The sequence below is a fragment of the Tupaia chinensis genome, unplaced genomic scaffold (assembly GCF_000334495.1).
Source record: "Tupaia chinensis unplaced genomic scaffold, TupChi_1.0 Scaffold000029_1, whole genome shotgun sequence".
Lineage (NCBI taxonomy): Eukaryota > Metazoa > Chordata > Mammalia > Scandentia > Tupaiidae > Tupaia > Tupaia belangeri.
This window is the reverse complement of record NW_006159459.1, coordinates 1845575-1859646: the sequence shown is the minus strand read 5'-3', so window position 1 is coordinate 1859646 and position 14072 is coordinate 1845575. Positions and strand designations below refer to the sequence as shown.

Here is a 14072-nt window from a genome sequence, read left to right as displayed (position 1 = left end):
TTGAGAGGTTTTCGCTATAGGGCGCATGCGCTCACCAGACAGACAGAGAGAGAGACATAGAGACAGAAAGTGAGAAATCACCCCCCAGGGGGGATGGTCATGCCACAATCCCTTCTCCTCCATTCTCCTCTCGGGATCTTGGGCATGTATGCACATGTGCCCAGCATGAGTTTTAAGCCACCGGGTCCGGGATGCGAACTGCGGTCGACTACGTGGGAGTCCAGTGACACAGCCATTACGCTAACTGCTGGTTCCCTTTTCTACTCTAATTTTAAATGTACTCAAAATTATACATCTTTACCAACTTCATATCTTTAAATGCTCCTGCCCATTCTCCCTAATCACCCTTGGCCTATACCTAGAAGGTGCTGCCTCCCTATCTCTTTAAATCCAGGCTAAAAAACTTCTTCCTCAGCACTTTGCTCAAGCCAAATACATTAGCAGAGAAGTTCTACTCTTTGCACCCAGACATTCCCACTTAGGTCTCCTGGTGTTACTGACATGCTGCCTAACCAAATCCAACTGGCCTTCAAGACTCACCTTAATTGCTCCCTCTCTGGGAAAGAGGAAAAATATATACATGAGTTCAGTGCATGTGAATTTGCCTTTCCTTTAATACCAACTGAAATGATCATACCATACAATCAAATAAACCTAGGTCAAATAACTCCACAAGTTTTAGCTGCATGATCTTTAGAAAGGAACACCAACACCTCCGAACATACTCATCCCCCCCTTTTTTGGTTTTAAACACAGCTTAAGGCACGAATGGTAATGGCTATGGTGGGGTTCTGAACCACATTACTTTCTAATCTGCAGGTCATGTAGTATCAATCCCTAAATTTTTGTAAAATCACACTTACCCACTTGTGACTCTGAGAACACACTCCCAAATAAATGTTAATCTCCCCAAAAAGAACCATATCCTCCTGTTGCCCAACACCATTAATGACTACATACACTCAGACCATCGATGAGTGGTGGCGTCACCCACAAACCCAGCAGGGCAGCTGCATTCTGGGATGACTGTGCCTGCGACACCATGATTTCAAGGCACAGTTGCTGTATCTCTTCACCTGAAAGAGAGGAAAGAAAAAGAATCTTTGTATTAGAAGAGCTTCTCTGACTCATTTTCAGACTTTAATGTCTCAAATCAAAGAATCTTCTTGTGGAATTTTTCTAAGTTAACAGGTCTTCTATAAACCAAATTTTTTCAAGAGACTTCTTAGTTGAACTAGTCCCATAGTGCAGCAGTTAAGTGCTGTGCGTGAAGGGCTGTATCTCACAGGGCCAACCCTGGTTGGGTCCCAGCCCAGGGAGCTTGTCAAAGAACTCAGGCGTGTGTGTGTGTGTGTGTGTGTGTGTGTGTGTATAAATGCACACATGTGTATGTGTCTAAAAATACCGATGGGACAGGTGGAGGAATGGGGGATTTGGGCATGACCTTGCCCGATTGGGGGATTCTTTCTCTTTCTCTCTTACTGGTGAGCACATTGTGTCCTCTGGCCAAAAAAGAAAGAGAGAGAGAGAGAGAATGAGGGAAGGAAGGAAAGAAGGAAGGAAGGAGGGAAAGAAGGAGGAAGGGAGGAGAGAACAGAGGAAAAGAAAATAACAGACCTGATAGTTATGAGGCAAAAGAATGTGTCCACTGGTGTTACAGTCTCAAGTCTTAGAACTGGCAAGAGTCTTGAACTAGCTAGGGAAATTTATCTTATGAAATTCAAAGAACCCCAAACACTATTAAAAAAATGAAAAAAATTCTAGTTAAAAAATCGATCTATTCTAGTTAAAAAAATCTCTTGGCCTCTGTTTCCCACAGCTCTCTACCTCCACAAAAATTTTCCATACCTATTATTAGGCACAGAATGGCTTAAAGATATAGCTACATTCTCTGTTGATCAAGCCATTTCAGTAGTCTGATTCTCATCATCACACTTATTTTCCCAAACAAATCTTTTTACCTTTTTTTTTTAAGGGTTTAACTAAAACCAAACATTTTCAACCCCGTAAATGAAAGCAGGGGAGAAGCAGAGGAACAGATTTTTCAAGTGAAATCCCTGAAAACCCCACATTGTGACATCATATTGTATAGAAGGATAAGTTCCAAGTGAAAGCAGTTAAGTACAAAATGTGTATAATCAAAATAATTTTCAATTATCTCTTAAATTTCACATACATTACACAAGTTTTGAATATACGGTTAGTAGGCACTGTACTTTAATAGAGCATTCAAAGCAAATTACACACATAATTTTACAATGATGTTTAAATTTCTCTTTCTAAGTTGGGTCAGGGGGTAAGTACATGAAACTAGATTTGTTTGTTTTTTTGTTTTGATTTTTGGAGAGGTTTTTGCTACAGGGTGCATGTGCTCACCAGAGAGAGACAGAGAGACAGAAAGTGAGAAAAAAATAGATTTGTATGTGGTAGCTCCATTTCATACAAAAGAGGTGTCTGTGGATGAGCTGGAGGAGTTGAGGGGTGCCCTTTGCCTCTCACTACAAAGCATCTGTCGTAGGCAGAATAATGACCCCCAATAATGTTCCCCTTTTTTTTTTTTTGAGAGGTTTTTGCTATAGGGCGCGTGCGCTCGCCAGACAGACAAAGAGAAACAGAGAGACAGAAAGCGAGAAATCACCCCCCAGGGGGGGATGGCCACGCCGCAATCCCTTCTCCTCTATTCTCCTCTCAGGATCTTGGGCATGCACGCACATGCGCCTGGCGTGAGTTTTAAGCCACTGGGTCCGGGACGTGAACCGCGGTCGACTACGTGGGAGTCCAGTGACATAGCCATTACGCTAACTGCTGGTTCCCAATGTTCCCCTTCGTATCCCTGGAACCTATGGACATGTTACCTCACATGGCAAAGGAACTTGGCAGTTGTGAGTAAGGTTATAATCCTTGAAATGAGAAGATTAGCCTGGATTATTTAAGTAGGGCCATTAATCATGGGTCTTTAAACATGGAAAACCTACCTTTCCTGGCTGCAAAGAACCAGTAAGGTGATTGTATAAGAAGGCCTCAATCTCCCTTGGGGCCAGTAGGTGGTGTAGCAGTTATGTCACTGGACACCCACATGGCCAACTACAGTTCAAGTCCCAGACCCAGTGGCTTGAGACTCATGCCAGGCTCATGTGCCTGTATGCCCAAGGTCCCGGGAGCAGAATGGAGGAGAAGGGATTGTGGAGTGGCCATCCCCCCTCGGGGGTGATTTCTCACTTTCCCTCTCACTCTCTCTCTTTTTGGCAACCACACATGCCCTAAAGCACAACCTCTAAAAAATAAATAAAAAGAAGGCCTCAGTCTTCCATTGATTGCTTTGAAGATAGAGAAAGGGTCACAAGTGAGGAATGTGAGTAAGCTGGAAAATGGAAGAAAATAGATTTTTTCTCTTATACCTATAGAAAGAAATTCTCTCTTGATACCTTATTGAGTCTGCTGAGAACTGTGCAGAATTGCTTGCCTATAGAAGTGCAAGATGATAAACTTGTGTTGCTTGAAGTACCTAAGTCAGATGTATTTTGTTACAGCAGCAGTAGAATACCAAAACAGCATCCCACATGGCACTTCCTTGATACCTTGGTCCCTGGAAGTGTGGGTTGAAAACCACCAAACCAGGCTTTATGGGATCCTACATGCCCATCGATCCACCATGCAGGTTGACTAATGCTTTTGACGAATGTATCTGGCCTGTGTCTTTAGACCTCTTCCTCCCTATATTCAGCTGTGGAGAGCTCAATGACTCAGTGAAAGTAGCCCAGCCATCTAATTCACGATAACAAATCACAAGATCTCAAGTCTTTCCAGTCAAGGTTTTCGCTATAGGGCGCATGCGCTCACCAGACAGACAGAGAGAGAGACATAGAGACAGAAAGTGAGAAATCACCCCCCAGGGGGGATGGTCATGCCACAATCCCTTCTCCTCCATTCTCCTCTCGGGATCTTGGGCATGTATGCACATGTGCCCAGCATGAGTTTTAAGCCACCGGGTCCGGGATGCGAACTGCGGTCGACTACGTGGGAGTCCAGTGACACAGCCATTACGCTAACTGCTGGTTCCCTTTTCTACTCTAATTTTAAATGTACTCAAAATTATACATCTTTACCAACTTCATATCTTTAAATGCTCCTGCCCATTCTCCCTAATCACCCTTGGCCTATACCTAGAAGGTGCTGCCTCCCTATCTCTTTAAATCCAGGCTAAAAAACTTCTTCCTCAGCACTTTGCTCAAGCCAAATACATTAGCAGAGAAGTTCTACTCTTTGCACCCAGACATTCCCACTTAGGTCTCCTGGTGTTACTGACATGCTGCCTAACCAAATCCAACTGGCCTTCAAGACTCACCTTAATTGCTCCCTCTCTGGGAAAGAGGAAAAATATATACATGAGTTCAGTGCATGTGAATTTGCCTTTCCTTTAATACCAACTGAAATGATCATACCATACAATCAAATAAACCTAGGTCAAATAACTCCACAAGTTTTAGCTGCATGATCTTTAGAAAGGAACACCAACACCTCCGAACATACTCATCCCCCCCTTTTTTGGTTTTAAACACAGCTTAAGGCACGAATGGTAATGGCTATGGTGGGGTTCTGAACCACATTACTTTCTAATCTGCAGGTCATGTAGTATCAATCCCTAAATTTTTGTAAAATCACACTTACCCACTTGTGACTCTGAGAACACACTCCCAAATAAATGTTAATCTCCCCAAAAAGAACCATATCCTCCTGTTGCCCAACACCATTAATGACTACATACACTCAGACCATCGATGAGTGGTGGCGTCACCCACAAACCCAGCAGGGCAGCTGCATTCTGGGATGACTGTGCCTGCGACACCATGATTTCAAGGCACAGTTGCTGTATCTCTTCACCTGAAAGAGAGGAAAGAAAAAGAATCTTTGTATTAGAAGAGCTTCTCTGACTCATTTTCAGACTTTAATGTCTCAAATCAAAGAATCTTCTTGTGGAATTTTTCTAAGTTAACAGGTCTTCTATAAACCAAATTTTTTCAAGAGACTTCTTAGTTGAACTAGTCCCATAGTGCAGCAGTTAAGTGCTGTGCGTGAAGGGCTGTATCTCACAGGGCCAACCCTGGTTGGGTCCCAGCCCAGGGAGCTTGTCAAAGAACTCAGGCGTGTGTGTGTGTGTGTGTGTGTGTGTGTGTGTGTGTGTGTATAAATGCACACATGTGTATGTGTCTAAAAATACCGATGGGACAGGTGGAGGAATGGGGGATTTGGGCATGACCTTGCCCGATTGGGGGATTCTTTCTCTTTCTCTCTTACTGGTGAGCACATTGTGTCCTCTGGCCAAAAAAAAAAGAGAGAGAGAGAGAGAATGAGGGAAGGAAGGAAAGAAGGAAGGAAGGAGGGAAAGAAGGAGGAAGGGAGGAGAGAACAGAGGAAAAGAAAATAACAGACCTGATAGTTATGAGGCAAAAGAATGTGTCCACTGGTGTTACAGTCTCAAGTCTTAGAACTGGCAAGAGTCTTGAACTAGCTAGGGAAATTTATCTTATGAAATTCAAAGAACCCCAAACACTATTAAAAAAATGAAAAAAATTCTAGTTAAAAAAATCTCTTGGCCTCTGTTTCCCACAGCTCTCTACCTCCACAAAAATTTTCCATACCTATTATTAGGCACAGAATGGCTTAAAGATATAGCTACATTCTCTGTTGATCAAGCCATTTCAGTAGTCTGATTCTCATCATCACACTTATTTTCCCAAACAAATCTTTTTACCTTTTTTTTTTAAGGGTTTAACTAAAACCAAACATTTTCAACCCCGTAAATGAAAGCAGGGGAGAAGCAGAGGAACAGATTTTTCAAGTGAAATCCCTGAAAACCCCACATTGTGACATCATATTGTATAGAAGGATAAGTTCCAAGTGAAAGCAGTTAAGTACAAAATGTGTATAATCAAAATAATTTTCAATTATCTCTTAAATTTCACATACATTACACAAGTTTTGAATATACGGTTAGTAGGCACTGTACTTTAATAGAGCATTCAAAGCAAATTACACACATAATTTTACAATGATGTTTAAATTTCTCTTTCTAAGTTGGGTCAGGGGGTAAGTACATGAAACTAGATTTGTTTGTTTTTTTGTTTTGATTTTTGGAGAGGTTTTTGCTACAGGGTGCATGTGCTCACCAGAGAGAGACAGAGAGACAGAAAGTGAGAAAAAAATAGATTTGTATGTGGTAGCTCCATTTCATACAAAAGAGGTGTCTGTGGATGAGCTGGAGGAGTTGAGGGGTGCCCTTTGCCTCTCACTACAAAGCATCTGTCGTAGGCAGAATAATGACCCCCAATAATGTTCCCCTTTTTTTTTTTTTGAGAGGTTTTTGCTATAGGGCGCGTGCGCTCGCCAGACAGACAAAGAGAAACAGAGAGACAGAAAGCGAGAAATCACCCCCCAGGGGGGGATGGCCACGCCGCAATCCCTTCTCCTCTATTCTCCTCTCAGGATCTTGGGCATGCACGCACATGCGCCTGGCGTGAGTTTTAAGCCACTGGGTCCGGGACGTGAACCGCGGTCGACTACGTGGGAGTCCAGTGACATAGCCATTACGCTAACTGCTGGTTCCCAATGTTCCCCTTCGTATCCCTGGAACCTATGGACATGTTACCTCACATGGCAAAGGAACTTGGCAGTTGTGAGTAAGGTTATAATCCTTGAAATGAGAAGATTAGCCTGGATTATTTAAGTAGGGCCATTAATCATGGGTCTTTAAACATGGAAAACCTACCTTTCCTGGCTGCAAAGAACCAGTAAGGTGATTGTATAAGAAGGCCTCAATCTCCCTTGGGGCCAGTAGGTGGTGTAGCAGTTATGTCACTGGACACCCACATGGCCAACTACAGTTCAAGTCCCAGACCCAGTGGCTTGAGACTCATGCCAGGCTCATGTGCCTGTATGCCCAAGGTCCCGGGAGCAGAATGGAGGAGAAGGGATTGTGGAGTGGCCATCCCCCCTCGGGGGTGATTTCTCACTTTCCCTCTCACTCTCTCTCTTTTTGGCAACCACACATGCCCTAAAGCACAACCTCTAAAAAATAAATAAAAAGAAGGCCTCAGTCTTCCATTGATTGCTTTGAAGATAGAGAAAGGGTCACAAGTGAGGAATGTGAGTAAGCTGGAAAATGGAAGAAAATAGATTTTTTCTCTTATACCTATAGAAAGAAATTCTCTCTTGATACCTTATTGAGTCTGCTGAGAACTGTGCAGAATTGCTTGCCTATAGAAGTGCAAGATGATAAACTTGTGTTGCTTGAAGTACCTAAGTCAGATGTATTTTGTTACAGCAGCAGTAGAATACCAAAACAGCATCCCACATGGCACTTCCTTGATACCTTGGTCCCTGGAAGTGTGGGTTGAAAACCACCAAACCAGGCTTTATGGGATCCTACATGCCCATCGATCCACCATGCAGGTTGACTAATGCTTTTGACGAATGTATCTGGCCTGTGTCTTTAGACCTCTTCCTCCCTATATTCAGCTGTGGAGAGCTCAATGACTCAGTGAAAGTAGCCCAGCCATCTAATTCACGATAACAAATCACAAGATCTCAAGTCTTTCCAGTCACTCCTGTGATGCAGGATCTGTTTTTCTACTCAGGGGAAATCTTAAAAGCAAAAAGCACTGACCAAAGTTGAGCCTCATAAGTGGAGAGAGGAGTGAAGCCCAGTTCACAGGCGGATACTGGTAGCTTTCTCCAACAGCTGCTATGGGTTTCATCACTACTTTGAGAAGAGAAGAAGGCGCAGATTCGGGACCTGCAACAGAAAAGGGAAAAAATAAATAAAATATCTTCACAGCAACGCAAAAGCAGAAAATGTCAAATGGCCCAACTTTACACTAGTTTCAAAGGATTTCATATCATATTTTCAATTGTGCCCAACCCTTCAATTCAGTGCTCTTAATCTCAACCCCACCTACAAAAAACCCCATTCCTTCCATTCTTCTCTCTCCCTCATTTGTCTCCAGTCTTTCCTTTGTGTCGGGATAGAAACATTCCACATTGCTACTTAGCTGTCTTCTACACTCTTTTATGTGGTTTTCCAAAAAAGAGTAACTCTATACTACTCTCTAATCTAAAACTTCCTTTCAATCCACGTTCAGCAGAGAGAACGGCACTGCCACTCCCTTCTGTAGTATACGAGGACCTACAGTCCCCATGGCCCTAGATGGCTGCCATCTGTACGGTGTGATTCTTGGTTTCTTCTGCCTGTCAACCTGTGCCATACTGACCATCTCAGAGGTGAGCACCTACAGGAGGAATAGCAAATGTATAGACAGCTACCTGTGACGTGCTACCATGACTTTGACATCATTTGGTGAGTGCGTCAGGTCATTTTAAATGGAAAACCTGAGACACTGGAACGATTCCAAGTGGAAACATAAGGCAGTCATGGCGGTGTAGCCATCAGGGACCACGTCAACGTAAAGCTACATGGAGGTCAGAAATGCCACCAAAAAGTGGAGAACAAGGAGAAGTAAAAGCAGCCAGATCAACATCAGCAGCAGAAGAGAATACCACATCAGCACAGAGAGAAGCAGAGTCAGCAAAGGAAAAGCATTACAGGAAAAGGAAGAAGAGGTGGAAGGAGGTGCTGTCAGCAAATAAAGCTGGGAATTAGACACTGAAAAGGGGGATATACACGTAGGGCAGAATCAGCAGAACAAAAGCAGCTGCAGAAGGAGAAGTTCAGAGAAAAGGAGAAGCCACAGTGCAGAGACAGCAGATACAGAAAAGAGAGGAAACAGAGCAGGGCAGGGGGAGTAGGATGAGAGCAGGTGCAGAAAGGAGAAGATCAGGAAAAAGGAGAAGCAGAGGTACAGCCAGCAGATACTGAGAGTGAAGAAGCACAAAAAAAGGCAGAGTCAGCAAGAAGAAAGGCCGTTGCAGAAAGGAGAAGTCAGAGAAAAGGAGAAACAGAGGCCGAGCCAGCAGATATAGAAAAGGGAATAAGCAAAGGCAATGCAGAATTAGCAGAAGGATGGCAGCTGCAGAAAGGAGAAGCACAGGGAAAAGGAGAAGCGGGGGCAGAAGCCACAGATAGGAAAAAAGGAAGAAGCACACACTGGGCAGAGTCAGGAGAATGAAACCAACAGCAGAAAGGAGAAGCTCTGGGAAAAGGAGAAGCAGGGGCAGAAGCCACAGATAGAAAAAAAGAAGAAGCACACCCTGGGCAGAGTCAGGAGAATGAAACCAACAGCAGAAAGGAGAAGCTCTGGGAACAGGAGAAGGAGGGGCAGAAGCCACAGATAGAAAAAAAGGAAGAAGCACACACTGGGCAGAGTCAGGAGAATGAAACCAACAGCAGAAAGGAGAAGCTCTGGGAACAGGAGAAGGTTAGGGAAAAGGAGAAGCAAAGGCCGAGCAAGCAAATCCCAGAAAAGGAAAAAGCAGAAGCATGGCAGAGTCAGCAGAAGGAAGGCAGCTGCCAAAAGGAGAAGCCTGAAGAAAAGGAGAAGCTGAGGCAGAGCCAGCAGATACTAAAATAGGAAGAAGTACAAGCAGGGCAGAATCAGCAGAATGAAAACCACTGTAAGAAAGGAGAAGCTTGGGGGAAAAGAGAAGTAGAGGCAGAAAAAGCAGATACAGAAGACGGAAGAAACATAAGCAGGACAGAGTCAGCAGAAGGCAGGAAGCTGCAGAAAACAGAAGCTCAATAAAAAGGAGAAGCAGAGACAGCTGATACAGAAGGAAGAAGCTTAACAGGGCAGTCAGCACAATGAGAGCAGTCTCAGAAAGGAGAAGCAGAGGTAGAGCCACCAGATACTGAAAAAGGAAGCAGCACACACAGGGTAGAGTTAGCAGAACAAAACCAATGGCAGAAAGGAGAAATGCAGGGAGAAGGAGAAGCAGAGGCTGAGCAAGCAAATACCAGAAAAGAAAAAGCAGAAGCAGGACAGAGTCAGTTTAACAAAGGCAGCTGCAGAAAGGAGAAGCACAGGGAAAAGGAGAAGCAGAGGCAGATTCACAGATATAAAACAACAACACAAAGGGGGTGGGGAGAGGAAGCACAAGTAGGCCAGCATCAGGAGAATGAAACCAACTGCAGAAAGGAGAAGCTCAGAAACAGGAGAAGTTTGGGGAACAGGAGAAGAAAAGGCCGAGCAACCAAACACCAGAAAAGGAAAAAGCAGAAGCATGGCAGAGTCAGCAGAAGGAAGGCAGCTCAGAAAACAGAAATTCAGGAAAAGGGAGAAGCAGAGACAACAGAGAAGGAAGAAGTTTAACAGGGCAGAGCCAGCACAATGAAAGCAATATCAGAAAGGAGAAGCGTGGGGAAAAGAAGCAGCAGAGGCAGAGCTAGCAGATACTGAAAAAGAAAGAAACACAAGCAGTGCAGAGTCGGGAGAAGGAAACCAACTGCAGAAAAGAGAAGCTTAAGGAAAAGAAGAAGCAGAGGGAGAGATAATGGAAGAGGTACAAGCGGGACAGAGTGAGCAGAATGAAAGCAACTGCAGAAAGGAGAAGCTCAGCAACAAGGAGAAGCAGAGGCAGAGCCAGCAGATACTGAAAAAGGAAGAAGCACAACCAAGGCAGAGTCAGCGGTAGGAGAAAATAGCAGCAGGTAAGAGATGCAGAGGAAAAAGGGAAGCAAAGGCAGAGTCAGCAGAAAAAGTACCTGAATCAGCAGACACAGAATAGAGGAGGAAGAAGAGGTAGGGGCCGAGTTAGTAAATTAAAAAAAAAAACAGTACCAAAAAGGAGGACAGAGAAAATGAGAAGCATACACAGTCAGTTGGAAGAGCAGAATTAGCATGTGCCAAAAAGAGAGGAAGCAGAAGCAGTGGTAGATTGAACAAAAGGAAAAACAGCAGCTAACAAAGAAAGCACAGGAGAAAGGAGAAGCCTATAAAAACAGGCAAAGAACTTGAACAGACATTTCTTCAAAGATGCCATGCAGATATCCAACAAGAGTAGAAAAGATGCCCAACATCACCAGTCAGCAGAAGCGCACAGCAAAAGCACAGGGTAATATCCCCTCAGACTTATTAGGACAGCTAACAAAGAAACAGACAAATGATGACAAAAAGACTAAATAATAACACGCAATTTCAAGAATATGTAGATATTAGACCCTTGTGCACTGCTGGAAATATTGTAAAATGTTTACAATTTTGTTGCAACCACCACTCAACAATATGGTAGTTTCTAAAATACTTAGAAAACTACCATGTGATTTAGCAATCTTGCTTCTGGATATATATCCAAAAGAACTTTAAGTGGAATTGATATTGAAACACTGATGTTCATAGCAGTACTATTCATAATAGCCAAGAGGTGAAGGTAAGTCAAATATTCACTGAGAGGTAAATGAATAAGCAAAAGGCGTATACACACACACACACACACATACATACATACCATGGAATATTACCCATCCTTAGAAAGGGGAGGAAATTCTGTCACATCCTACTGTGTAATGTGGATGAAATTAAGGACATTATGGAAAATGAAATAAACCAGTCTGGGTGGTGTGGTAGTTAAGGTGACTGGATCCCACATGGGCCATGATGCAGTTTGAGTCCTACACCCGGAGACTTGAAAAGCAAGCTGGGCAGGGCCAGCAGGTTGCATAGCAGTTGAGGCACTGGATTCCCACATGGTTGACCGTGGTTTGAGTGCCAGAACTGGCATCTTGAAACTCGCACCAGGTAAGTGTGCTTACATGCCAAAAATTCCAAGAGGAGAAGGGTTTGCAGCGTGGCTATCCCCCAGAGGGTGATTTCTAGCTTACTGTCTCTTTCTATCTCTTCTGTGAGTGCACACACCCTATAGGGTCAAAAAAAAAAAGGAAAGAAAAGGAAAGATAAAAAAAGAAAAACACGTTGGCACATGTGTGCATGCCCAAATTCCTGAGAGGAGAATGGAGGAAAGGGATTATAGCATTGCCACCCACCATCCCCATAGAATAGGTGTGGAGGTGATTTCACTCTGTCTGGCTATTTCTCTCTCTGGTGAGAAAAAGTAAATAAGGTGGTGACAAAGAGATAAATCTCATATAATTCCACTAATAAGAGATATCTAGAGTCAGATTTATAGAAAACAAAGTAGAATGGTGTTTTCCAGGGGTTGGGATAATGGTGAAAAGGGGAGTTATTTTTAAATAGATATAGACTTTTGGTTTTAAATGATGAAACTATTCTGGAGATCAATTTCATAGCAATGTAAATATATATATATATATATATTATTTGAAGAGGTTTTTGGTATAGGGCACATGCGCTCACCAGAAAAACAGAGAGAGACAGAGGGACAGAAAGTGAGAAATCACCCCCCAGGCGGGATGGCCACACCGCAATCCCTTCTCCTCCATTCTTCTCTCGGGACCTTGGGCATGCATGCAAACGCACCTGGCATGAGTTTAAGCCACTGAGTCCAGGACTTGAACCGCAGTCGAATACATGGGAGTTCAGCGACATAGCCATTACACTAACTGCTGGTCCCACAATGTAAATATACTGAACTTAAAAATGATTAAGAGTATAAATTTTATGTTTTTTATTTACCACATTTTGTTTTTAGAAGAAATGCATATTCAGAATAGGCAGAAAAATCGGCAGAATTGGCAGAAGCTAAAAAAATAAAAGCAGAAGTAGAGGAGCAGGGTCTTTTTGTCTTTTGTTTTTTTTTTTTTTAATAAAAAAAACTTTTGGCATGCAAAGAAATCTCTGTCACACACTAGCTGATTGAAAGCTAAAGAAATAGTTCCTTCAGAAATCACGCATGACGCAAAATACAGACTTTACAAATATGATGGTCTTAAAAAGTCATTAAATATATAAATATTTACAGACCACAACAGGAAACAAAAGCAAACAGAAAGGAAGGGGAAGAATCTGACACTTAGAGTTACTACATTATAACAGTAAAAATTATCACCTTCTCAAATTTCTGGAGACAGGTGGTGGTGATAGTCGTACAACAATGTGATTATACTGAATGTCACAAAATTGTACACTTAAAAACTGTTACTATGGGGGCTGCCCTTATAGCACAGCAGTTAGCACAGCACACAGAGAAAGCCATATCCCACATGGCTGAACCAGGGTGTAAGTTCCAGTCCCATCAGCTTGAAAAGTACACTAAGCAGCATGTTTACATGCCCAAAATCCTGATGGGATGGAGAATTGGAGAAAAATAGCTATGTTCAGGCCCAATTGAGGGGGATTCTCTTCCACTCTCTCTTATTCTTTCCCTCACACACATGTACACATGCACATACCCTCTGGCATAGAAAATAAATTGTTAAAATTATAAATTTGGGGCCAGCAAGTGGTGTGGTGGTTAAGACATGGGATCCCACATGGCTTATTTGGCAGTTCATGTCCTGGACCCAGTGGCTTGAAAATCATGCTGGGTGCATATGTGTGTGTGCCCAAAGTCCTGAGAGGAGAATGGAGAAGACAGGATTCTGATGTGGCCATCCCCAATGGGGGATGATTTCTCACTTTCCCTGTGTCTGTGTCCCTCTTTGTCTCTGTCCTGTGAGTACACATACCCTAAGGTAAAAATCTAAAAAGAAAAAAAAAAAGTAAATGTTATGTTTTATATATTATACATTTTATCACATATACTTTTTTTTTTTTTTTTTGAGGGGTTTTTGCTATAGGGAGCATGCGCTCGCCAGACAGACAGAGACAGAGAGACAGAAAGCGAGAAATCACCCCCAAGGGGGGATGGCCATGCTGCAATCCCTTCTCCTCCATTCTCCTCTTGGGATCTTGGGCGCACATGCACATGCACCTGGCGTGAGTTTTAAGCCACCGGGTCTGGGATGTGAACTGCGGTCGACTACGTGGGAGTCCAGAGACATAGCCATTATTCTAATTGCTGGTCCCTATCACATATACTTTTAAAAAGTTTTTGAAATAAATTAAATTTTGACACACATTCCCAAAAAAGTCCAGTTTTCAACAAACATTTATGAAGCATGAAACAATCAAAAAGTTTGCCATTTCACAGAAGAAATGAAAAGGACTGTCCCTGAGACACTGGAATTACTGGAAAAAAGACTTTGAATGAATCACTTTAAATAT

The 14072-nt window shown here is 42.9% G+C and overlaps 1 protein-coding gene across 1 annotated transcript in view; it reads right to left on the bottom strand.

The window, feature by feature from the left end:
- FOCAD (focadhesin) overlaps positions 1-14072 on the bottom strand; it is a 335374-nt gene that overhangs the window by 21742 nt on the left and 299560 nt on the right. Inside the window, exons 36-37 of the mRNA XM_006140328.3 lie at positions 7664-7792; positions 4766-4881 (exon numbers count right to left, since the gene is read on the bottom strand). Coding sequence (XP_006140390.1) covers positions 4766-4881; positions 7664-7792 — 245 coding nt within the window. The remainder of the gene's footprint in view (positions 1-4765; positions 4882-7663; positions 7793-14072) is intronic.